The 27379-nt window shown below is 46.1% G+C and overlaps 1 protein-coding gene across 1 annotated transcript in view; it reads right to left on the bottom strand.

The window, feature by feature from the left end:
* TTC21B (tetratricopeptide repeat domain 21B) overlaps positions 1-27379 on the bottom strand; it is a 557642-nt gene that overhangs the window by 54669 nt on the left and 475594 nt on the right. The window contains exon 28 of the mRNA XM_085645393.1: positions 17360-17427. Coding sequence (XP_085501519.1) covers positions 17360-17427 — 68 coding nt within the window. The remainder of the gene's footprint in view (positions 1-17359; positions 17428-27379) is intronic.

The raw sequence follows: 27379 nt of genomic DNA, 5'->3' as shown, positions 1-27379 counted from the left end.
ATGCGTTCCAGGCCAAAGGATATCTGGGAACCCTTTACTCACTGGGTGGCGCAGACAACGCTTCAAGAACTGTAATTTTCAAGTTCATTCCCTGCTATTGTTGGGGGACGGATGCGGGTCGGATGGCATGTAGGGCACGCTAGACTACATAGATGGGTCGGGAGACAGTACGGCGGGAGGGGGTGGGCGGATGGTTGGGTCAAGCGCATGGGGTTCGAACACTTTGTGAGGGAGCATATCTATAGTATTACTAGTGGTGAAGTGGTGGGCGGCAGTCTCGTCCATAACATGTTATATGTACACTGCAGTGGATTGTATTGTTTTCTGTTGTTTAAAAATGCAAATAAAAAGAAAATTTAAAAAAAAAAAAAAAAAAAAAATGCAGCAACTCATTGTCACGCAGATGAAGGCCCTTTGCAAAGGTTGACTGGTGACTTTTTATTAGCTTATTGCTAGGTTTGGGTGTTAAACTGGTACTAATGAGTTGCAACCAATGCCCAGGACGTCTTAAGTTTGAAAATGGCAAAATAATGTTACCCAACAATGTGCTGCATAATACTGTGTAATTTGGCTTTTCTTGCTACATAATTTACTCAAACCTGCCACATATTGTAGCCCTCCACAGCCACATAATTCCAGTGGCCCTGCCAATGGCACATGCACAGAGGGACTGATACACTCATTCAGATATGTACTGAAGAACTGACTACTACTAAGTCACCTATCCAGACAAGTAGCACTTTAAACATGGCTTGGGCCTACTACGGCAGATCCTATGTGTGCAGTTTTACTACCAGGACCACTTGGCACTTAAATCCCCTTGCCAAGGCTTAAACACCCCATTTTCTACATATAGGACACCCTAAGGTAGGCCGTGTGTAGCCCATATGGCAGAGAGCTATATGCTTAAAAGGTACAAGATGTCTTTTGAAGTTTCAGTGAGTTACATGCGTACTTACAGACCCATATCTCCAGTTATACAGCAAACTCCCACCCATACTGTCACTCACATACCTATGTCGAAAAGCACAGTCACTCACACAGCCTATCAGACAGTGACAGAGGCACTTACACATTCAGTCTCTCTCACACACAGCACATCCAGCAGTAACAGAGCCAGTTGCACTCACAGTTACAAACCCCTTCATACACTAATGCAGCCAGCAAATTACTCATTCATACACTAACTCATTAAGGCAATCATACATTCAAAGTGGCAGACTTACACTGCCTGTTAAACACTAATCAAACTACTTATGTGCGTATTTGATTGCTTAAAGTATGTAATTTAATAGTATGTAATGTAAAAGTAATTGTATTGTTTATTTGCTTTTCAGACCTCTACTTGTATTTACAAAGGAAGATTAACAATGCTGAAAAAAAGACAGAAACAATGAAAAAACAGAGGGAACTGTACTATCTGTTTACAACGGACGGTGAAAAGGGACAGAATATGGAAAATGCGGTTAAAGATAAAAGAGCTGCATGTGGAAAAATGGAAAATATACAACTACATGCAAATAAAAAATGATGTTGAAAATCAGCCCAGAAAGGAGAAAGAGGAAGTAAAATTCAAAGTGAGAAATCCTATAAGAAATCAACTAGTTCGACAGGACCAATCTAAGAAGATTACAGTGAGAATGTATTGTAGTAGGGTAATACAGAATTTGGTACGAAACATGAAGCAGAACAAAAGGAGAAGGGAAAAACTGAAGTAAAAACAACATCTTGAGAGTGTAGTGATAAAGCATTTGTTGTGAAGTGGAAACTAGTTATTTTGATACTGACGTGAATGAGAACACTGGAAAAAATAGTGTTATCTATAAAGAGAAAAAGCCAGAAAAAAAGACTCCTTAATAAAAGTAATTTTTGTAACATCTTCAGAGGAAAATGGAAGCATAAGTCTGGTACTGAGCCATTCTTTAATGAAGAGAGCTACTTGCAAGAGACCACATTAGTGCATGCAGTTGAAACAATTGGTCAATGGTATGTGGTACTCCCATCAGAAAAGAGATGGTTACTATAAATGTAGAGGACTAGATAGCTGAAGAGGTACAAGGAAGGGGTAGACATGCCCTTGTGTAGAAGAGGGAGGGTAGCAGTGTTTGTAGTGTTCGCCAGGAATCAATAGATCTATTAAGACATTTTTGATGTCATTTTCCAGGTAAAAGTGTGAAGCAGAAAATTGTAAGGTTCCAAGGATAAGATCAGTGCATAGTAAGGAAATGTACAAATTTACAAGTACATTCACTGGTGTGTTTGTCCAAATGTTGACTGTTCATCATTCAAACATGCAAAATTTAGTTAGAAAACTTTTCTTTTTAAAAAGTCCAGCACTATGTTTAGGAAAAATGAACAAAGCACTTTTGCATGGTACAGTACGAGAGGTTGAAAAAGTTTGTGATGCTATACAATTCAGTTTCTTTGGTTCTGAAGTAGAGGCTAGGGAAAATTAGGAGTTGGTATGTCCAGGAGCAGAAGAAGAGAACATAAATGTTAGTACTGATAACTTAGCACAAGAAATTGTAAAGTGTAATGCAGTTTCTACAGAGAAACCAAAGAGTACCAAGCAAGAGGTGCTCCTCATATTCATATGTTGTTGTGGATTAAAGATAAACAACAATTTGGAACAGGCACAGATGAGTCTGTACTTTCTTCTATAGAGCAGTATGTTACATGTACCATCCAAAAAGAAAGTGATGAAAAAGGCCTCAAGCAGCAAGTTTCAATCACACAGATGTGGGAAGTACTGTCGATGGTAATACGGAGTGAAAGGACAATTTTACACTAAATGCAGTTTTGGATTTACAAGACCTGTTATTTCCAAAGGAAGAGTCAAAAGTTTTTTGTCTGCAGTCAGACATACTCTTACTCGAAAATCACCCAAAAACATTCACAACCTGAGGAGAACAGAAGCCTCAAAATAGATCAAGGACTACAGTCTTGTCATTCTCAACATGTGGATTGCCAATATGGATATTCAGTTTGTGGCAGACAACTTCATAGCTGTTGCTTGTTATGCTACTTCATACATAACAAAATCCGAAAAGACAGATGAGGGATATGTGGGAAAAGGTTTCTGCTAAAAAGTCTTTAATAAAAAACTGTATAGCTTCAGTTTGAAGATGCTTGCACAAAGGGTTGAGTTCAGCTAATGTGTACTTTAAGTCGAGAGGAATAGTTTGGGTGAGTCTAGGCCTAGCATGCACGCAAAATAGAGTGTTGAAGACCTTTCCTGAAATTCAGTACCTTGCAGAATTTGACACAAAGTGCAGATATTGTCAAAACAAACATGTTGGACACCTACTATCCAAAATGGAGTCCACATCTTGAAAATGCATGTCTTTATGAACTACTACACATCTACAGATATAGAAAAACAGAGACATAAAATGTAGATGTAGGTACATTTGCAACGCCCGGTTGTTATGGTTGTTCAGTACGACATAGCAAAGGCAGTCTAATTAATCATAAGTTGCCATACTGGTGAAAATCAGAGATTTGTTATCTGGCACTTCTACAGCTCTTTAAGTCTTGGCTTTCTGAATCTGAATTATAAAGAGAGTTTTACTGCTACGAAGGCTCTTTCAAAGCTACAAAGGACAGCATTGGGTGTTGAGTATTTCCTAACTATTTGAAAATGTTACATGATAAAATTGAACAGGAAGAAACAATAGCTGCTGGGATGGCTAAGGAGAGTTCACATAGCAGCCAAAGCTCAGGTCCTCCAAGTCAAGATCCTCTTGGACAGCCAATAATTAAGAATGAAGCTGCCACTTCAATGAATAGGGTGGACAATACAATGCAAATACCAAGACAGGAAAATATTGATTTGGAAGAGTTAGTTGCACAGCTATATGACGAGCAAAAAAGAGAAATATATGGAGGTGAAAGACAAAGTTGAACATAGATTCCTCCATGAGAAGAAAGAGTGTGTATGCACGTCATTTAAGCTTATACTATTGTATGTCAGCGGTCAAGTTGGCACTGGCAAAAGCTTTTTAATACAAGTTCTCACTGCTTCCCAACAGAAGCAGTCATGTGCAGTACCAGCAAACACTGGATTAGCTGCACATAATATCAAAGGAATTACTTTACATTGAATTTTGATGCTGAGTGTGGGGCATGACAAGAAAGTAGAATCCCAGAAGGTATCCGGTCAAGTTTGTCACGAAGCTGAAGTGTTGAGTGCTAAAAAATGTAAGCCTTTAATCACTGATGATGTGAGCATGGTCCCAAACTTAATGCTTGCCTTTGTACATTTAAGAATTAAACAAATTCTTAAAACATACTAAGATGTCCTATTTGGAGGAAAACACTTGTTTTTGGAGATCTACTGTAATTTACACCTGTAAAAGGACAACCTGTGTTGAAAACACTGCTCCACGATGAAACTCTAAATTCTTTGGGCAGCATTGAAAATTTCAAACTTTGACCGCACAGATTTGGGTGGCAGATCAGACTCCGTGAGCCACCTGGATCTCGTAGGGCAGTGATATAGTATGGGGTCGACGTAACGCAGAGCTCTCATAGCATGGCCGACCACATGGGCTAGAACTGCTGTGATCGCTGCCTTACAAGGCCTTTACAAAGCTAAACCATGTGATTTGCATATCTCACACGTCTACATGGGCCTGGGGGCTCAGAGCTGGAGAGGATCGGCCGAAAACAACCGCTCACACAGGCACCATCTTGCCGGGACCGGCTCACTGAGGCAACAATTATGAATATATATATATATATATATATTTATATTTTTAGAGATTTATATAGCGCAACCTCGACCTGAAGAAATCAGGTATCAGAGCGCTTTACATGAGCACACGTTTCGTTACGAATGAACACATTCATTTTTGTTAGGCATGGGGAGATTAAGTCCTCTGCCCAGAATCACAGGATGTTGAGCGTCCCTACCGAGACTCGAACCCGGTTCACCAGCTTCGAGGTCAACTGCTCTAGCTGTAAGGCTACATCCTCTCCAATGGCGGAACCACATGCCTCTGGCTCGCCCGCTACAAACAAGATCTAAGTGGTGGCAGGAATGGAGGAGGAAAGATAACCAGGTCTAGAAACATCCAAACCATTGAGGAGCTTCAGCTCAGCAAGGTGCGATCTCTGGGCCTCTATCAGAGCAGATGGGCTTGGAAAAAGGGTTGGATACAGACAGACCTGGTCAAAATGGGAACCCAACTGGGTATTTAGAACATGATCCAGCTCCTATCAGCGACTCAAGGATTATCATCCCAACTAGTGAGACTGGATCCACTCAGGAAGGTGGGGGTCAAGGAGCATTGTGGTGGAGTGGTGGTTTAACATAATCCCCTGGTCAGTGATGAGCTTGAGGATGCAGTAATGGGGGAGAATTTCTTTTTGTAACAAAATCACCAAGCAGGGGCAGCCCTTAACTTGCATGTATGGGACTTACAGCTGGAAAGGAGGTCCTCCTGGGTGCCTCAACTGTAATGTCCCTGTCTCTATCCATTGGGTCTCCGGGACATTTGATTAGCAGCACATTAGGTATTAATTCTGCTAACAATGAGACTGGGAAATATGCCTGTCCTACTGCAATAAGCTCCCACGCAAAACTGCCAATGCAGTTCTCTGAAAGGATGGGATCCCCACTGCCTAACCTCTAAGGGCCAAGTAAAGGTCAGGTGGCAAAAAATGCCCCCACTATGGATAAAGCCCATAGCAAGAATGTTAGAGCCTTGATTGAAGAAGCAGGCACATGTGCAGAAGCCCCTGGCTGACTCTCTGGAACTTGGGGATAAATTATTTTCACTTACTGATGGATCTGATACCACTAGCTTAGGGAGCTGGATTTAGAAAGAGACTCATTAATTTCTGGCACAGTCTGAATAGTCACAAAGGCCTGGTGAGGTTATTAGGCAAGCGAGGCATCCTAGGAAAATTAAAGATCAGAGTTAAATCTGAACCCCTGCGAAAATGTCCAATAAGACTGGGACGATTTCTACATTAAAATAGGACTACTCCCCAACGCAGGAGGTCAAAGTGGAACCTCAGGGCTAAATCCAGACTTCCTTGGGGGGTGGTGATTCTCAGGCTGCTGCAAATGCTATGGAGGAACCCTATCTGAAGCTAATCTGTAGCTCCATTAAGCAACATCATGAGGAGATTTGTTCTGACGGCCGGAAGGCTAGGTTAGCCACCAAGAAGCTTCAGGGGGCAAGAGAAAATATTTTAGAGTTTGTTCTGAGTTTGGAGAGAGGATAACGTCAGTTGAAAAACAGACTGCAGTACTTGAGTTGGATGTGGGGGTGATCAAAACTCAGTCAGTTGCTTAGGGATCTCAAATCAATGACATACAGTGGAAACTGGAGGATCATTCGAAGAGAGGAGTAATAACCTGCGATTTCTTGGCATAGAAGACGAGTGGAAGGCAATTATGTCAGGGCATTCATGGTCAACCTGCTGAAGGGGGCCTTTCCAGAATGGTCTCCTGGAAATGGGAGGTGGAAATCCAGAGAGAGCACCAATTTCTTTTGATGCTGAGGAAGCAGAGACCCTCACAGGCTGAAAGTCCCAGCAAACCGAGAGCAATTATTGTTTGTTTTGGGAACTTTTTGCTTGGCAAGCTGTTTTTGAAAAATCCCGACTTGACCCAAATGTAATTTTGATGGTCATTCTTTTTTTTTTTTACAAGACAAGACTTTTGCCATGTGAAAGTGGAGAGGAGGTGGCGATTGAGACAGCTAATTCAGCTGTGTCAGACAATTGTGCGGAAGATAAATTGAGATACACAGCCCGCAAAAATTGTTTTTGCTAACAGGACAGGGTAATCTCCTCAGAGATCTAGGCCAAGGAGTATATGGAATATCTGACAGTGGGAACTTGATTGTTATATTCTGATAGTGTCACTCTCACTTGTCTGTTTCTAACCTAATATGCACATATGAAATACTCTTTACGCTTCAGATATGTTCCCGCCTTTCAGCTAGTGTGTTGGCATTTTGAGGGGCAAGGTGATAATATTATCCGTCTCACGCCTGGGTTTCATTTAGCTTAATCCCTGTAGCTTCATTCACATTAGAATGTGTGAGTTTTGGTGGTTTGGAGCTTGGGAGATGTGGGAGCACAGCAGACATTCAGACCACTGGTGGTCAGTTTGCCTCACAGTGTAGATTAGAGATGTGGGGATGCTTCGTGGAGGATGGGTGGGCGATAGGTTGGGCCTTGGGGGTGGATTCCATTCCACAAGAGGAGAAAAGGACAAGTTACTTACCTTTGGTAACGCCTTTTCTGGTAGAGACGCCCTAGCTGCAGATTCCTTACCTTTGAACTGCCAGGTGTGAGGCTGGATCCGGAAGATTTTTGATAGCTGTACCCCTGTGCGCCGGTAGGTGGTGTCGGTCGACTCAGTGTGACATCGTCGGCGTCGTGACATCCGTGTCATCAATATTACCGCCACTTCAGCGTGCTGACATTAGTACTTTTCAAGACTTTCCATGCCAGAAGCGCGGAGCCATGACGTGACTGACCATGGTATGGTAAAAAACAACTAGGGTCCTGAAGGGGGACAGCCCTGACACTAGAAACAATTCCGCAGTGCGGGGAGGATGGTTGGGTCGGTAAGGAATCTGGGGCTAGATCATGTCTCTACCAGATAAGGCGTTACCGAAGGTAACTTGCCCATCAGAGAGACAGCTAGTGACAGATTCCTTACCTTTGAACAGATACCCAGGCAATACCCTCCCCGGAGGTGGGACTATTGAAAAGCGTTAAACCAGGAACTCCTGCAGGACAGAGCAGCCAAACAGGCCCTCCCTGCGAACCTGAGAATCCAGGCAAAAATGTCTGGCAAACATGTGCAGATATGCCCACGTGGAAGCTTGGTAGATATCAGCAATTGGAACACCACGCTGGAGAGCCGTGGTGGCTGCATTGACCCTACTAGAATGGGCCCTAAGGCCTTCAGGAGGCTGTTTCTTCTCTAAAGCGTAACATATTTTGATACAGAGGATAACCCAGCGTGATATGGTCCTCTTTTAGACAGCATGCCCCTTCTTTGCTCCCGCGTAACCTATAATGAGTTGGTCATCCACCCAGAACTGTTTCGTGCGATCAAGGTAGAACAATAACGCTCTTTTGGGGTCCAGACGGTGGAGATGCTCCTCTACTTTAGAAGGACGCAGAGGTGCATAGAATGTGGGCAAAGTAACAGACTGTCCCAGATGGAAGGGTGTTACCTCCTTAGGCAGGAAAGATGCCCTAGTCCGGAGTACCACTTTGTCCAGAAAGACGGTCAGGTAAGGAGGCAGTTCGCTCACCCTTCTGGTAGAGGGGATTGCCACCAAAAAGGTCGTTTTGATAGTAAGCAGCCGTAGAGGGCAGTTGTGCAGTGGATCAAACAGTGGACACAAAGAAGGTAAGGATCAAATTGAAGTAAAACTGTGGCATAATAAAAGGGAAAGGGGGAAACAAATGGTTTAACCCCTTCAAAAACCTCTGCACAAGATGGGATTTAAAAGTGAAAGCTGGTCTGGCAGCCAAAGAAAAGCAGATAGGGCCAAAAGGTAGTCCTCCAGAGTGCCCAATGCAGACCCCTGCTGGACTAAGGCAAGAATAAACAGGAGCACATTTGACAGAGAGGCAGCTAAGGGGTCAATAGACCTTTCTGTACAATATTTACAAAATTTGTTCCATCTGAAGGCGTATACCGACTTCGTGGAGAGACGCCTGGCTGCCAGAATACCTTTGCAGACTTCGGCAGGAAGGTCAAAAGCGGTCCATGGTCACCGCTCAATCTCCACGCAAGAAGGCACAGAGGGAATAGGTTCGGATGGAGAACCCTCCCCTGCTGCTGGAACAGAAGATCCTCCCGAAGGGGCAGCCTGATCAGAGGATCGATGCTCATTGCCAGAATCTCGGGATACCAGACTCTCTGTGCCCAGTCTGGAACCACGAGAACAACTTGTGCTTGGTCGCTCCTGAGCTTCTTGAGCACTCTGGGCAGGAGTAGTATGGGCGGAAAGGCATACAGGCGGCCTGAGCTCCAGTCGCAATGAAAAGCATTGCTGAGCGAGTGACCATGGAAACTCCAACATGCAAAAATGCTGACATTGCGCGTTCTCTTCGGAGGTGAACAGATCTAACTAAGGCTCTCCCACCGCTGAAACGGTAGCTGAGTTTGTAACGCTCTGGCGTTCCGAGAACCGGCCAGATGATGAATCACCAGGGAATACCCTGCTGTTCCAGCCAAGTACAGAGACTTGACATAGAGTCCACAACACCACACCACCCTGTTTGTTCAAGTACCACATGGCGGTAGTGTTGTCCATGAACACCTGAACTAGCTTTCCCTTGAGTGATGTTAAAAAGGCTTTCAGTGCCAACCGGATCGCCCAAAGCTCCAAGAGGTGTATAGGGAGCCTGGCTTCTGCTGGAGACCAGAATCCTCTGATCCACACGTCTCCCAGATGACCGCCCCCATCCCAGAAGAGATGCATCCGTCACTACTGTGAGATGTGGGTGGGGAAGTGAGAGGGGTCTGCATCTGATCCAATTGCGGTTTGTTAGCCACCACTGTAGGTCTTTCGCACCAATATCTAAACTAGGTTGGTTCCTACCATTTCCCTCGATGCTGTACCCACTGGAACTTCATGTCCCACTGCAGAGCCCGCATGTGCCATCTGGCATGGTTCACAATCCGGATGAAGGAGGCCATGAGGCCCAACAGCCTCAGAGTCCTTCTCATTGAAATCCAGGATAGAGGCTGAAACATCAGTATAGCCTGTATATCCTGGATTCCTGCTCTAGAGGATAAGCCCAAAACTGCACCGTGTCCAGAATTGCTCTGATGAAAGGGAGTGTTTGAAAGAGAGTCAGGCGTGATTTTGGCACGTTGATAGTGAACCTCAGCAAGTGCAGGAAGTTTGCCGTACTCTGCTTGGGACGAGCCTGTTTTCAACAACCAGTCACCAAGATGGGGGAAGACTGGAACCCCTGATCTGCGTAGATGGGCTGCGACCACCGCCATCACCTTTGTGAACACCGAGGGGCACTGGTGAGGCTGAAGGGGAGCACGGCAAACTGAAAGTGCTCGTGGCCCACAGTAAAACGCAGATAGTGATGGTGGGCAGGCAGGACAAGGATATTAAAGTAGGCATCCTGGAAGTCCAGCGCTGACATCCAGTCTCCTGGGTCCAGGGCAGACCGGACCTGAGCAAGGGTGAGCATCCTGAACTTCTCCTTTTTGAAGAAGTAGTTGAGGGCTCTGAAATCGAGGATAGGACCAAATCCTCCGCCCTTCTTTAGAACCAGAAAATAGCAGGAATAGCAACCACAGTCTATTTTTGGTCCAGGTACCCTCGCTATAGCTTCCTTGGCTAAAAGAGTCTTGACTTGCTCGTGGAGTAGGGCGAGGTCAGTCAGCCGGTCGCGAGTTGGAGGCAAGGTTGGAGGGATAGTTTTGAAGGGAAGGGAATAGCCCCTTTTGACTATTTGCAACACCCACCTGTCCGAGGTGATCTCCTGCCAGTGAGGGAGATGATGAATGATTCTGCCACCAACTGGATGGGTATGATCCGGGGGGATTGGACTAGGAAGGCTTTGCTGTGGAGGAGGGGAGTATTGCTTGGCTCCACGTCTGACCACCTGAACCTCAGGGTAGGGGTGAACTGCATTCACGGCCCTGCAGAGGTAGCTAAACTTGCGGGACTCTCTGGCTGGAATAGGGTTGGCACGATTGGAAGACCCTTCTGTAGACATGAAAGGAGTGAACAGCAGACACAGGCCGGGATGTTGTGGTGAGGCCTCAGGACTTGGCCGTAGCCAGAGTCCTTAAAACGCTTAAACGCTGCATCTGCTTTGGCTCCAAAAAGACGGGAGCCATCAAAGAGCAAGGTTAGATTGGACATACCCAGAAAATCCAGACGTCCTCAGCCAGGCGTGGTGACATATGGTCAATGTCGAAGAAATCGCTCTGCCTAGTGAGTCTGCCGTGTCCAAGCCACAGCGGTTGGTGAACTTCGCTGCAACTCTCCTGTCTGAAATAGCATGGGAGAGCAGAATAGGGTCCTCTGAGACTCTGGGCTGCACCTGCACAACCATATCCCCAAAAAGCATGCGGTGTTCACCAACCGCAATGCTAGGCTAGTGGAAGAGAAAGTTTTCTTCCCAAAGCTTTCCAGCCTTTTGGAATCCCTTTGTGGAAGGGAACACGCCACTGGAAGGGGAAGCATGAACTACCAAGCTTGGTGGGGTGGGGTGGGAGGTGAGGCAAGATAGGTCGCCCAGTGTAGGGCGATGGTGGCGGGCAATCGTTCTGTTCACAAGGAGCCAGTGTACTGGATTTGGACTAGGTACCCAGAAGAATGTCTGCTAGGGTTCCGAGGCGGAGACACCAGGCTGCAAGGCCTCTGTCAAGACATTAGTTTTGACTGCCATTGTAGGAAGCTGTGGGTCCAAGACATCTGCATCCCTACGCACCACCATTGCAAATGATGCCCCCTCCTCCATAGCCAGGTTAGGGGGGAGACAGCATGCCGGAATCTGGGAAGATGTACCAGGCTGCTGGCATCATCCAATTCCTCATGCCAGTCCAGAACTTGAGGTCACAGGATTTCCAAGGGATCCTGCTGCCCCTTTCAATCCTCATTATCCATTCCTAACCCTTCGGAATAGGGCAGATTGACCAGCATGGAGCCGTACGGCTCCATCGGAGCTGGTCTCTGCACCGGTGTTCGCCTGACAGGCTCCGTGTCGTCTGGAACGATGTTTGCGGAGGGGCCACCGGTGACACAGAGGACCTTGGCGTCGGACGCAGTGCCAGGGAAGGTTGCAGAGGTATGACCGGCACTGGTCCGGACACGGATCCAGTAGTAAGCCATGGCCAGAGGCGCCGAACCCCACAGGGTCTCTTGCCTTTGAACCTGGAGCGCCCGAGAGTGCGGCGGCAGGATCAGGCCTCCCAAACATAGTGCACATAGCGTCATAGAATTCTTTTAGCTGGGAGGGTTGCTCCTGGCCCCGGAAAGTGAGGGAAATGCAGAGCCGACCCAGGCACCCGCTGCCCGGAGCTGGGCCTCGCACGCCGAGGTCCCTCCGTCTCGTCACGCGACGGACGGGGTGAAGTAAAAGCACCCTTGTGCTTCTTGTGGTGCCTCTTACTGGATAAAATGACTTTGAGGAAGAGGACTTGGACCCTTCAGAGCACTGCTCGGACGTTCCTCTCGACCGGGAGTGGGAACGAGATAGACAGGACGACCTCTGTGGCACAGTGCGCCAGGCCGCGCTCAGCTTTAGGGACCGCTCTCTGAAAGCCTTCAGCGCCATGGCCAGGCAGGTGGAGCATGACTTAGTGTCATGGTCACGCTCCAGGCACCAAAGACACATGACAGGGGGTAGATCTGTGACAGATCTGTGCTGGCTGGCGTTGAAATAAAAGAACGGACGTCAGCATACCGGAGTGGTGGTTATATTGACGACAAGGACATCACACCGGCAACGAACATGACACCAACGACATCATGCAGAGTCGACTGGCGTCATCTCCCCCCCTCACTTGATTGTACATGAAATCATCAATAAAGTCTAAAAATGAACATATGTTTTTCTTTAAGCATAATAAAACTTGTCTACGTTATATGAGTTAATGGGACTCATTTTATGAACCGAGAAGGATGGTGACTGACTCAGACCTGCCAGGATCAGAATGCATGATGTGAAGGTTTCACACAGTTCACTGCAATGAGTGCTTAACACTAGAATGGGCGGTAAACTCCGCTCCGTCGGCAGAGTTTGCTGAGTTTTGCCTACTGGAGCACAAAGTTCCGGAAAAACTCTGCCAACTGTCCCATGGCGGAGTTTTTCTCGGGTGATGCTCTTCAAAATTAAGTTGGCGAGTAAGAAATTCAAGCGCGAATATGCGATTTCTCGATGTGGGCGGTCTCTACCGCTCATGTTAAGGAAGTGCCGCTCACACTGATAAAGATGCCGCTCACGCTGAGAAAGATGCCGCTCACGAAAGATGCCGATCGAGTAGAAAATCTACTTGAATGGCAGGAAGAAGCAGCACCCTGTGGTGGGTGGCGTGGTGCAGTTCGTACTGATTTCACAATGCAGGAGAAGCTCTTGGCCCTAGAAATCATCGCGAACAGTGCACAAATATCGAAATTCTGCGGAATCTCACAGTTTTTAGGTAACTCAGCGGAATTCCACAGAGTGAAAGTTCCGCCCACCCTTACTTAACAACCAAAGTTTACCAGTTTAAAACCACATTGAAGTATATTAAGAAGTAATGGATGAAATGCTTGAATTAATCTCAGTCAATGGTAATTACTCGGGTTCCCATTATTCTGTACACCATGCCGCCTCAGTTTGGACCCAGCTATATGCAAATCAGTCTTGGCCCTGCTTGAAAGGGAACAATAAAGCCTGAACTACCAGGCCAGGACCTCCTTGAACCGGAAAAAAGCAGCCCATGGCCGGATTTGCTTTTATTAAAGCTCATCAGTCAGGTATAGCATTGTTCTAGTGTCACAGTGCGTATGGGACCCACGTCTGGGCATCTGCGTCCCACTTAGGGGGTCACTCTGAAGTAAATAAAAAAGGTATTGATGTAATGTTTGAAAAATCTCAATGAATTGGAATTACTCTGGGCTACATCCCCATCTATTGTTATGTTGCATACCATGCCAACTCAGTTTGGACCAAGCCATATGCAAATCAGTCTTGACCCTGTACTAATAGGAACAGTCTGGCCTGGCATTTTGGGCTGGACTATCGCTATTGGGGAAGGTTTACGACTGATTTGCATATGGCTGGTTCCACACTGTGGTGGCATGGTGTGCAAAGTAACTATGGACTGGGATGCGGCCCGACTAATTACCAGTGACTGAGATTAATTTAAGCATTGCATCCATCACTTTTTCATACACTTTAGTGCGTCACCCTAGGTTGGATGGGTATGCCCAGACGTGGGTCCTATGCACACTGTAACTGGAATCTAGCTACACCCGGCTCATGACTCCTAATTGGGGCAAAACTGGGTTGATTGTTTTGCAGTTCATGGAGGACCTGGCCTGGTAGTTCAGGCAGGACTGTTCTCACTGGTTAAGACTGATTTGCATATGGCTGGGCCCAGAATGTGGTTGCATGGTGTGCAAAATAACCATGGACTAGGATGCAGCCCAAGCAATTACCAGTGGTTGAGATTAATTCAAGCATTCCATCCATCACTTTTTGGTATACTTTGGTTTGAAAACACAGGACGTATTTGTGCTATTGCAGTAAGTCAAGGCCTTGCATATTGTGTATGCCTTCATATTCATTTAAAGCAAAAAAACTGTAACTGACCGTATTAATCAAAGCTTGCATCAGCTTTCCTTAAATTCGTCAAGAACCAGGTTTTGCCATCTTTTAAAACAAACATTGGCATAGCAATCGGTCTTGCCTTTGGGACCTTATAAGTGCTTGGCCATACAGCACATTTTCCTCGGTGCTCTGCCGCCAGGGATCGAAGAGCTATACAATTACAATCACAGTGTGATTCAGGAATACATGCTTGTCTAAGGGAACATTTATGGACACATTCCAAGGCTTTTTAACGCACAGACAGAAAGACAAGTGCCTTGATGCAAGTCAACAGCACTGTAACATTCTGTGTGCGACTGCATTATTAGGGTATTGTACAGCCCATGAAAAAACGCAGTGAAGTACTTTCCAATGGCGGAGACGTCACATCCCTTCTGCCCCAGGCCTCTATTCACCAGGGCCCCTTTTCACAATTTTCCATTCAAAACACTGCTCGCACCATCCGTTTTCCAGCAAGAGCTCGGCCCCACCCTGTGTTCCAGAATCCTGGGTATAGGAGCACTGATCATAGCACCAGCAGCAAAATGATCACATTTGCTAGTGACAGCATCACTTAATCTCCGCACACCTACAGACAAAATAATTAACCTGACTTGGTGTAATGTAACTGGTGCTTTTGTAAAGCACTCCAATACCTTTGTGTCAGTCTTGTTTGCGCTCTATAAAAATGACCCGAAAATTCATCTGACCATGTATAATGTAACTAGCACTCATGTAAAGCGCTCCAACAGCTTTGGGTTGCTCGAGTTCACATTATATAATAAAAAAGTCTCAAAGTCCCAGGGGAGCTGCCTTGAATGAACTTTGAAATTAGAGCTCTGAGAGGAGGATGAAGAACGGAAGATGCAGCGGGCAGGCTTGCAGCAACATTGGAAGAGGTGGGAGGGACAAATGCTTCTCCTATTCATCAGGTAAAGGGAAATAATGAAATGTAAAGCGCTTCAATACCCTTGGGTCAGTCGAGTTCACGCTCTATTAAAATGCCCCCAAAAATGAACCTGACATTGTGCAATGTAACGAGTGCTCATGTAAAGCGCTCCAACACCTTCGCGTTGCTCGAGTTCACATTATATAAACAAACGTTAGAGAAAATGTGACAGGAGTTGCCCAAGCATTGTCCTTAACTGTGCTGCAGGGTTGGGCTGGTGACGCTTGGTGACCGAGGCTCACAAAAGCAACAAGCAGCGAAGCGGGAGGGGTTTGGGGGAATCCTTGCACTTTGAAGTCAGAAAATTAAAGAATCGATTTCAGAAATAGTGTCTAAAGCATCTGACATTTCATTTCGATATTTGAGCGGGACAAGGAGATTAAGTGGCGGGTGCCGATGCTGAACCACCAAAGGCAGGCAAACCGTAACACGAGCAGGAATCAAAGAAAAATATAGCCCCCCAAATGAGCACAAACACAGAAGAATAATGTTAACAGTAATTGGGAGGTACTCTGTGGGAGGAAACCAAACACAAAAAGGAGAGACAAAGAGGAAGGATTAACCACTAGCAAGCAAGCATTTTTGAACAACAATCGAAGGGATGAATAAAAAGGCAATGGGCTGGTTGTAAACCCACAGAGTGATTATAGCATGTCTCGAAGAGACAGCACATATATTGCCTAGGTTCGCCGTAATGTGCTTTCAAACTATATCAATCACTAGAAAAGTGGGGGGATGGAAAGCACACATCTTGACAGCAAGGAACAATTAATCTTTGGCACAAAAACCATGACGGATCTTTTACAAGCAGATGCAACGGGAAACAGTTAATGGGAGAAACGGTTCAAAACCGAAACACCCTTTGTATTGCACGTTCATACAACATAGCAACATCTAATGCCTTGCAGAAGCACAGCCTTTTCTTGCAAATCTTTCAAAACATAACCTTTCCCTGCATTGAGCACAATAATTTTAATATTTTTTGACTTTTGTGTGACAGTTCACAACGTAAAGTACGCTATAGAAAGACATACTATGTCCAAGATAACGTTAAAAAAATATATCTGGGACAAAGGTCCAGTCTTCCAGGCACATTAAAACAGGAAATTAATAACCGGAGATGACTCAGTGGCTGAGAAAAGGCAATACCACTTGAAGGTCAGCGAGTGTCTTACGTCACAGAAGACAATGCACCTGAGCAGCACTAGACTGCACTGATGAATGTTGCAATTAGATATAAAAGTTTAAAAAAGAATGGCAGAATCTGGTAACATGTCCTTGGGAGACAGTACTAATGGGACAAGTCACACATGCTTCTATATAGCTCTAAATAGAAGTGGGATATAGCTGTTTTTGGAAACCCACGTTTGTCCTTCCCCCTTCTTGTCCCTTGGCACCCCCGCATGGCTGGGACATACATCCATTTTTAAAAATTCAACTAGATTTTCAGAGAGATTCTGATCTTGTGGGTTAGTACATTACTAAAGGCTGAAGTTGCTATTTGTGTAGTTAACTCACCGTGAGAGCAATTGAAAAGCTAATTTACCTGTTAGTTCAATAAAAAATAAAAAAATAATATTGGTTCAAATGATCACCCTTTTGATTCGTAAGGTGAAGCTGCCTGTTTTCTTTCATTATGACAAATGTTTCTGTTACATTTGGATTGTAATTATTTTCATCAATCAGTGTTATATCTTACAAAATAGTGCAGTTAAAATATCTGTTTACAAATAAAAACATAATTTGTTAAACAAATACGATATGAAAGACTTTGGCCTTTAGAAATTTCGGGCTTCTGAGTTTAACATAATTTAGGGGGACATTTCTACTATATAGAAGATTTATCCAATATCATTTATGCAATCACACAAAGAACAATATAATTTCTGTACAAAACGTGAATGTTTATTTTACACTGACATCATTTAGAATATTTACAGAAAGTTAAGCTATGTGGAGTATAGATATGCATTGTTTAACCAAAAAGAATGTGTAAGAACAAACGCTTTAATTCAAGCACTTTTTTCAACACTAATTCTGTTTTATGTTGCTACAATCACATAGTTTACAATTAGCTTTATTGCAGCCATACCTTACCTTATGACATATATCAATTGCATCAACATATCTTTTTGCTTTCAAGTAGTTAAATGCCAGCTTGTATCCTGTAAAAAGACAAAGGGAAATATGCATGTCATTAAACAGAAACTGTAGTATTGGAAATCAGATGCAATTAAGAATATTTTAAAATACCACCTGACAATTAAGCAGACAGTCAATATACTTTAATTTCGGTCAAAATAAGACCATAAAAAGACATCATACAAAATCATTTAAATTTAAAAAGCAAAAACGTATAATAATCACAAAACATTGTACACAATGTGCACATTTAGCAGTCCTGATTAGGGTCCAGGTAAAAGAAAATGATAGATACCAATATTATTAATAACTTGGGGGGCACAGTGCATTTTTACAGCAATTTTGTCATTTCGTAGTGCTGCAAATAATGTGTGTTAGTATCATCCAGTTATGTGGTACACATTTTAATCCCCTTAGAGGTATGTAAGGCTGAGTCAGGCCTACAGGAATTCAATTCTTTCAATGGGGTTTATACAAAGATTTCAACAGTAAGTCCTTAATTCATCAAGCTATTTTACCTCCTTGGGTGTAATATCTGCTATCACATGTTAAGAAATACCTTTGGTGCAAAAATATTTTAGCAACGAGGAAAACCGTATAAAGCAACTGTTGAAAATCAGATTTAATTCTGAGCAATTTCCATGAACAAAGTTTAATTTAATTAAAGAACACGTTCCTTACCTTTGGGAACGCATTATCTGGTAAAGTAAAGACTATCTAGCTGCAGATTCGTTCCCTTAGACTAATACCCAGGAGCCAGACTGGATTCGAAAGTAGCCCTGTGCGCCGTTAGTTTGTGCCAGCAGCTCTGCATAGCATTATTTGCGTTGGAAGTGACATATGTGGTACATATATAGGTGCTACCTCGGCACACTGACGTCAGTTACTTTCACAACTTTCCATGCCAGCAGTGTGTGGACACGATGAGCACTGACTGCTGGTGTGACAAACTAAGGCCCTGAAAAGGGTGTTCCCTACATCATAATCAGGCCGCAGAGCGGGACAATGGGGGATTGGTAAAGAATCTGCAGCTAGAGTCTCTACCAGATTAGGCCTTACCGAAAGTAAAGTAACTTGTTCATCTGATATAGCCTTCTAGCCGCAGATCCCTTACCTTAGAATCGATACCCAAACAATTCCTTCCCGGAGGTGGAACTCCGAATCTAATCAGATGAGAAAGTCCTGCAGGACCGGACGGGCGAAGTGCCCATCACGACAGACCAGACTGTCCAGGCAGTAGTGTTTGGTGAATGTGTGCGGTGAGGTCCACATTGCTGCCTGACAGATGTCTAAGACTGGGACATAGAGTGCTAACGCAGTGGTCGCAGCCTTAGCTCTGGTGGAGTGAGCTTGCAATCTCTTAGGGGGCTGCTTCTTGGCCAGTGCATAGTAGATCGTAATGCACAGAATGATCTATCGCAAAACTTGCACTGCCTTCCCTTTTATTTGCTCCTACATAGCCCACAGAGAGTTGATCGTCCACCTGGAATGTGGTCAAGGTAGTATAACACTCTGTTTGGGTCCAGATGGTGGAGTCTTTCCTCGTCATTGGAAGGAAGAGGCGGGGCAAAGAAAGTAGGCAGAGTGATGGTATGGTCTATTGGGAAAGGAGTCGCAACCTTTCAGAAGGAAGCAGGCACATGTCCAGAGAACCGACTTGTGCTGATAAAAGGTGGTGTGAGGAGGGTGCTCAGAAACACTTGTAGTGTGCTGACCCTCCTGGCCGATGTTATGGCTACTAGAAAAGTAATATTGATAGTCAAGAGCTAAAGGGAACAATTTTGCAGAGGCTTGAAGGACCAGGTTGTGGTCCCAATGATGCATGGTAAAAAACACAGGAGGAAACATATGTTGCAGGACTGTTAGAACCTAGCCATTACAGGTAACTTACAGAGAGAAGGTTTGATTTGGCAACCGCAAGAATGCCAAGATGGCAGAAAGGTAACCCTTAACTGTGCCCTGAGCAGAGCCCTGCTGGGCCAAAAACAATGTGAACATGAAAACTTCAGATAAAGGTGCAGAGAGCGGGTCAATGTTGAGGGAAACACATCAAGGCATAAACTTGTCCCTATGGCAGATGTACACCGACTTGGTGGAGGGGCGCCTGGCTCTCAGGATAACATTACAGACTTTGGGAGAAAGGTAGAAAGCTGTTAACAGTCACATCATAGTCTCCACGCATGAGGGTGCCCAGGTTCGGTTGCAGAAGCCTCACCTGTTGCTGCAACAGAAGATCTTCTCAAAGGGGCAGCCTGACTGGTGAGCAGATGGTCATGCTCAACAGCTCAGGGTACGAGAATCTCCGTGCCCAATCTGGAGCCACAAGAATGACTTGGGCCTGGTCAGTGGCAGGAATAACTAGGGGGGTGGGTGGGCACCGGTACTGGAGCGGGCGTTGTGGAAGTACTCGCAGACTGCTCCGCTCCGGATCTAGCAGGGGATCCTTGGGGTCTAACCAGCACCAAGGGCGAACTCATCGGCTCCAGAAGGGGGCCCTCTGGTGCTCACAGGACCTGAAGGAGCTCCAGAGGGGATACCTAAATTTGAGGCACATTGCCTCATAAACCTCTTTCAGCTGGGTGGGGGTCACTCAAGCAAAATCAGGGTAGTGCAGAGCAGATCGGGCTTCAGGTTCTGCCGCCTCATGGGTACTGGAGTGCCGACACTCCTGCGTATCATTGGAAAACTTAGATAGACAAGGCAAGGTTGAAGATCGCTTCGACTTCTTGTGTCTCTGGGATTTACCTGACTTCCCCGATGATTTGAAGTGTAACAATGAGCGTCGGGAAGGGCTTTGCGAACGGTTCCAGGACCTCGAGCGTTGTGGAGTCGGCCGATGTCGGGCATCAAGGAGCTTGAAAGATCTCTACCTCTGCACCTTGGGATGCTGCCCTGGCAGTTCTTGCAGGTCTTAACACCTTCGCTGCTAGGCCATTTCCCCTCCTGTGCTAAGCCTTTTTTGGGCTATTTGGGGTAGTGCGCGCTTAGGCCCCTGTAACTTTTTGACCACATTAGGTATCCACGCCAAATTTGCGTCCTTTTCTTCCAACATCATGTGGATTCTAAAGGTAACCAGGGTTTGTGGATTCTCCTAGAGGGTTCCCAGAAATTAGTCAAAATACAGCAACATTTTGTTTTTTGGTGAAAAATGGGGAAAAGTGGCTGCAAATGAAAGCGTCTGGGTTTTTCTCTGCAAATGATATCAAAAAAGGGTTTGTGGGGCTGAAATCACCATTTCTCCAGCTTTTAGGGAATGACAGATTTTCGTTGGAAATCCAACTTTTTTTACACCGTTTTGACATTTTTCTGGGACATACCCTATTTTTGCAATTTTTTGTGCTTTCAACCTCCTTCCAGATAATGGTAGAAATGGGTAGAAAAGCAATAACGGATCTTGGAAAGCTATACATTTTTGAAAAGTAGACAAAATTCTGAATTCAGCAAGGGGTCATTTGTGTAGATCCATCAAGGTTTCTTTATAGAAACTAACAGTTAAATATAGGAAAAATTTAAAATTAGTTGAAAAAAGCAGCCTGTGTCAACGTTTTCACCTGTAACTTCTTCTAAGTATGACATCTCTTAGAAAGCAATGTACCGTTACATCCGCTGGACCTTCCTGGTTGTGGGGATATATAGGACTTGTAGGTTCACCAAGAGCCCAACGAACCCATAGTAAAAAACTGAGCAGCATTTTGTAATGTTTTTTTTTTTTTAGTTCCGGGTATATAGCAATTATAGTGTGAAAATGTATACATGGAAAAATTGGTATGAAAGACACCTATGTATTTCTGAAATGGGAACAAATTACAGAGTTTAGAAACAGTGCATATTTGCACATTTTTGAAATTGGGAATACTCATACTTGCATGACAATTATTCGTCATTTTTCAAAATGACTTTTTTTTTACACAATGTCTTTCATTTGTAAGGGAGAAATGCATCAAAAATCAATAGGTAATAACAGTTGCTTTACAAATCTGAACTACCCTAAGTCTCCCGATAAAAATGGTACCTCACTTGTGTGGGTAGGCATAGTGCCCACGACAGGAAGTGTCTCAAAACCTAAGGTGAACACACCACATTTTCACACTCAAAATGTACACATTTTTTGCGAAGAGTCTAGCTGTAGTTTTTGAACCCTAGCTCTGCCGGCACCTAGGGAAACCTAGCAAACCTATACATTTTTGAAAACTAGACACCCAGGGGAATCCAGGATGGGGTGACTTGAGTGCCTCCCACCATAATCTGTTACCCAGAATCCCTTGCAAACGTAAAAAATTGACAAAAAAAAACACATTTTCTCCACATTTCTGTGATGGAAAGTTTCGGAATCTGCGTGGATCCACAAATTTCCACCCACCCCGCGTTCCCCAAAGTCCTACAAGAAAAATGGTACCTCACTTGTGCGGGTCGGCCTAGTGCCCGCGACAGGAAACGGTGCAAAACGCAACGTGGTCACACCTCAATTTTGCAGTGAAAAATGACCCTTTTTTGGCAAAGTGACTAGCTGTAGTTTTTGAACCCTAGCCCTGCCGGCACCTAGGGACACCTAGCAAACCTATACATTTTTGAAAACTAGACACCCAGGGGAATCCAGGATGGGGTGTCTTGAGTGCCTTCCACCATGGTCTGTTACCCAGAATCCCTTGCAAACGTAAAAAATTGACAAAAAACCACATTTTCCCCACATTTCTGTGATGGAAAGTTCCAGAATCTGCGTGGATCCACAAATTTCCACCCACCCCGCGTTCCCCAAAGTCCTACAAGAAAAATGGTACCTCACTTGTGCGGGTCGGCCTAGTGCCCGCGACAGGAAATGGCGCAAAACACAACGTGGTCACACCTGAATTCTGCAGTGGAAAATGACCCTTTTTTGGCAAAGTGACTAGCTGTAGTTTTTGAACCCTAGTTCTGCCGGCACATAGGGAAACCTACCAAACCCACACATTTCTGAAAACTAGACACCTGGCGGCTTCCAGGGAGGTATGGCTTGCGTGGATCCCCCAACGTTTCCTTACCCAGAATCCCCTGCAAACCTCAATTTTAGCTGGAAAAAGCACTTTTTTCACACATTTTGGTGTGGGAAAGTTGTGGCATCACCGGGCTCACACAAATTTACCACCACCCAGCGTTCCCCCTGGTCTCCCAGTAAAAATGGTGCCTCACTTGTGTGGGAGGCCCAAGTACCCGTGGCAGGCAAGGGCCCAAAACGTAGTGAGGCGACATCAAAATGGCCTATCGCAAAACCACCTGGTTTTGCAAGGGGGGTCACTTGCCCACCCCCTCCCTGCAAAAGTTACAGCCTTCCTGCCCCCCGTGGGGGACAGAAGCCCCCAATCTGCCCCCCAGGGGAGGCAGAAAGTCCACTAGGCGCCAGAGAGTTTCATGGGTAAATTTTAATTAGGGTGTGGGTTGCCCAAAATGGGCATGCCAATGGCCCACCCTAATTAAAATTTCCCCCGAAAAATCTCTGCCGTCTAGTAGGCTTTTTGCCCCCCGGGGGGGCAGATTGGGGGCTACTGCCCCATCTGTCCCCCACGGGGGGCAGGAAGGCTGTAACTTTTGCAGGGAGGGGGTGGGGGCATGGGCAAGTCAGTTTTGGCCAACCCCCAAACTAATTAAAATTTGCCCCAAAATAATCCCTGGCTTCTAGTGGGCTTTTTACCCCTCCAACAGGGCAGATTGGGGGCTGATGCCCCCATATGCCCCCCAGAGGAGGCAGAAAGTCCACTAGATGCCAGGGAGTTTTTGGGGCAAATTTTAATTAGGGTGGGGGCTGCCCAAAACGGGCATGCCAATGCCCCCACCCTAATTAAAACTTTCCCCGAAAAATCTCTGGCGTCTAGTAGGCTTTTTGCCCCCCGGGGGGCAGATTGGGGGCTACTGCCCCATCTGTCCCCCACGGGGGGCAGGAAGGCTGTAACTTTTGCAGGGAGGGGGTGGGGGCATGGGCAAGTCAGTTTTGGCCAACCCCCAAACTAATTAAAATTTGCCCCAAAATAATCCCTGGCTTCTAGTGGGCTTTTTACCCCTCCAACAGGGCAGATTGGGGGCTGATGCCCCCATCTGCCCCCCAGAGGAGGCAGAAAGTCCACTAGACGCCAGGGAGTTTTTGGGGCAAATTTTAATTAGGGTGGGGGCTGCCCAAAACTGGTATGCAAATGCCCCCACCCTAATTAAAATTTGCTTAAAAAAATCCCTGGCGTCTAGTGGGCTTTTTGCCCCCCGGAGGGGCAGATTGGGGACTACTGCCCCATCTGTCCCCCGGGGAGGCAGGAAGGCTGTAATTTTTTCGTGGAGGGGGTGGGGGCATGGGCATGGCCGTTTTGGGCAACCCCCACCCTAATTAAAATTTTCCCCAAAAAACTCCCTGGCGTCTAGTGGGCTTTTTGCCCCCCTGGTGGGGCAGATTGGGGGCTGATGCCCCCATCTGCCCCCCAGGGGAGGCAGAAAGTCCACTTGGCGCCGGAAAGTTTTTTGGGTAAATGGGGGGCAGATGGGGCAGTAGCCCCCAATCTGCCCCCCCGGGGGGCAGAAAGCCCACTAATCGCCAGGGATTTTATGATAATTTATTCATTAGGGTGGGGGCTGCCCAAACCGGGCATGCCGATGCCCCCACCCCCCTTAGGACCACAATTAGTCTTTCTGCCCCCCCTGGGGGGCAGATGGGGCATTAGCCCCCAATCTGCCTCCCCGGGGGGGCAGAAAGCCCACTAGACGCCAGGGATTTTTTGGGGCAAATTTGTATTAGGGTGGGGGCATTGGCATGCCCGTTTTTGGCAACCCCCACCCTAATAAAAATGTTCCCAAAAAAATCCCTGGCGTCTAGTGGGCTTTCTGCCCCCCCGGGGAGGCAGATTGGGGGCTAATGCCCCATCTGCCCCCCAGGGGGAGCAGAAAGACTAATTGTGGGCCTGAGGGGGGTGGGGGCATCGGCATGCCCGGTTTGGGCAGCCCCCAACCTAATGAATAAATTATCATAAAATCCCTGGCGATTAGTGGGCTTTCTGCCCCCCGGGGGGGCAGATTGGGGGCAACTGCCCCATCTGCCCCCCAGGGGGGGCAGGAAGACTGATTGTGTGCCTTAGGGGGGTGGGGGCATCGGCATGCCCGTTTTGGGCAGCCCCCACCCCTAATGAATATATTTACATGAATTCCCTGGTGCCTAGTGGTCTTTCTACCCCCCGGGGGGCAGATTGGGGGCTACTGCCCCATCTACCCCCAGGGGGGGCAGAAAGACTACTTTTGTGCCTTAGGGAGGCGGTGGGGGCATCGGCATGCCCGTTTTGGGCAGCCCCCACCCCTAATGAATAAAATAACATAAAATCCCAGGGGTCTAGAGGGCTTTCTACCCCCCCGGGGGGGCAGATTGGGGGCTACCGCCCCCATCTACCCCCGGGGGGGGGGCAGAAAGACTGATTTTGTGCCTTGTGGGGCGGGGGCATCGGCATTCCCGTTTTGGGCAGCCCCCACCCCTAATGAAAAAATCTACATGAATTCCCTAGTGCCTAGTGGGCTTTCTACCCCCCCCCCCGGGGGGCAGATTGGGGGCTACTGCCCCCATCTACCCCCCAGGGGGGGCAGAAAGACTGATTGTGCCCAAAATATTTATGGGGGAGCAAAAGCCCTTGCCCAAGGGGCCGCTCCCCCTCCCTGGTGCCTAATGGGTGGATCCCTGCTTGGGGATCGCCTTCCTGTGGCGATCCCCAAGCAGAGATCCACTGGGGAGTGGTACCATTGGAAAGGGGAGATTCTCCCCTTTCCAACGATACCTCTCCCGTCTTTCTACGTGCTCAGGGGGCTGAGATAGCCCCCTGAGCATGTAGAAAGTGAAACTGAACTGAACCTAAAGGTTCATTTTAGTTTCGGTTTCTGTGAAATGACGACAGCGCGAGGTGCGCGCTGATCGTCCTTTCACAGAAACCAGGGAGGGGGCCTCAGGAGCTGGGGAAGCTCTTCCCCAGCTCCTGAGGCTCTGGGGGAGAAAAGGAAATCCCTCTGCTGTCTGCAGCAGAGGGATTTCGTGCCCCTGTCCTCATGACGGAATGGTTCCGTCATGAGCACAGGAGCACCGATGCTCATGACGGAACCATTCCGTCATGAGCATCGAAGGGGTTACAGTTGTGGTCCCACTCGAAACATCACAAACATACCATGTATGGATCTGTCACCGACATTTGCCGGTGACAGGCCCCACATAGTTTGAAACTAACTGGTTCCTTGGGTGACATACTGGATACCAGGAAAATCTCTAAAAAGGTCGACAAATCATTGAAAAATCCAGTCAAAAAGTTAAAGAGGGTTGCTCCGATTGGATCAGTGCTATCTGCCGTGGAAAAGAAATAACTGATGTCATCATGCTACGGGGGCGCCTATAAAAGGTACAACGCACGTCACTTTCGGCGAGGAAAAAGACATGCAGAGCAAAACAACGCCACCTACTGGTGCGCAGGAATACTGCTCAAAAATCTTCCAGATCCAGTCTGACGCCTGGGGATTATTCTAAGGTAAGGAATCTGTGGCTAGAAATCTCTATCAGATTATATTAACACATTCAGTCCGTTATTGCAGGACTATCTAGCCCCAAATTTGGTGTAAGTTTTCAATACACTATAAAATATTGTTTTCAACTGTGTAGAAAATTACAACTGTCCTCCCTAAAGACTGATTGCCACTCTAATCTTGTCCAAATAAAACAAACTCTGCTCTTGATTTATGTATTATTTAACAAGGGCTCAGTTTAAAGAATTGCTAAAAACGTTTGCTGGTCTTTTTCTTACAAACATAATTTTACGATACTCCCCATAACCGCTATGATAGTTTACTGACAGCCTGCGTCTTGATTCTCAGATAGAAAACAAATACATCAAATGACTGTGGTGGGCTCATGAGTGGGCTATTATAGTGATTACTTCTTTTCCATGGGGTGTTAAATTGCTACTGAAGGAGCTCCAGAATGAAACACACATCCTTTCTATAAACTATTGATTTTTTACCATGGCAGAGATTTTGACTTGTACTTCACTACAGAACAATGGAAATACAAAAACACATTCTTGAACATCGAACCTCGGAACCACCAAAAATGTAAAGCACGCATAGTATTGCGTTAGGTGTTAGCAATGTGGAAATGACCTCACCATGGTCCCCTTCCTATATATCCCGGGGCAGCATTGAGCTTGGTAGATTGGTTCTTCCAGCAGAGATATTTTATCCATGCCCCTCAGCATTCATCTTTTGATGGGGTTGACCACAACCTCCCTCTTGGAAAGAAGAGCACTGATTCCCAACCGGATACTGGGAGAAATTGAGTTATTAGTTGAGAGGGTGTGAAACCCTTCACAAGCAACAACTATAATCCTCCTTAGGTTGAACCACAAAAAGTAACTAAATTAACCTGCGCTTAGCCCTCTCGGAGCTTGGAACAAAGGCAGTCATGCTTAACTTCAAGGCCATATGTAAAGTATTTATATAGCACTCAAACTGCGATGAAGTGATAACACCCAAGAAAACTTCCTCACCAATCTACAAAAATAGAGTAAATGTTAATAAAGAAAATCATATCAGAATGACAAAAATTCAATCAGTAGAACTGGACATATGCAATTTCACAGCGTCAGTGAAAGGATAGCGCCAAAAAGTGCTAAGTAAGTTTATCTTGATGCATCAGGCCAGGAACAAATCACAAGCTCAAGTCGACTGCGATGGAGTGTTGGCTGGGTACAGGACCGAGTTTGGCCTGGTGGTTATTGTACCTGGTTGTACTTGTACGGAGATGGGAGGTCCTGTATCGCGTTGTGTCAGTTCTGATGAGGCCGTGTATCAGGAGGTGCTGGGGATGCAAGGTCTTGCATCAAGATGTGTCACGCTGCATCAGTTCCACTGAGGCCACCGATCGAGAGTTGCAAGGTGCTGCAATGGGAGGTCCTGCGTCATACTGCGTCCATTTTGACAGAACTCCCAGTTTGGTCCAAA

Source organism: Triturus cristatus, chromosome 3_1 (assembly GCF_964204655.1).
Source record: "Triturus cristatus chromosome 3_1, aTriCri1.1, whole genome shotgun sequence".
Taxonomy (NCBI): Eukaryota; Metazoa; Chordata; class Amphibia; order Caudata; family Salamandridae; genus Triturus; species Triturus cristatus.
Note: the sequence above shows the minus strand (reverse complement) of the source record. Positions and strands in the feature narration are given on the sequence as shown.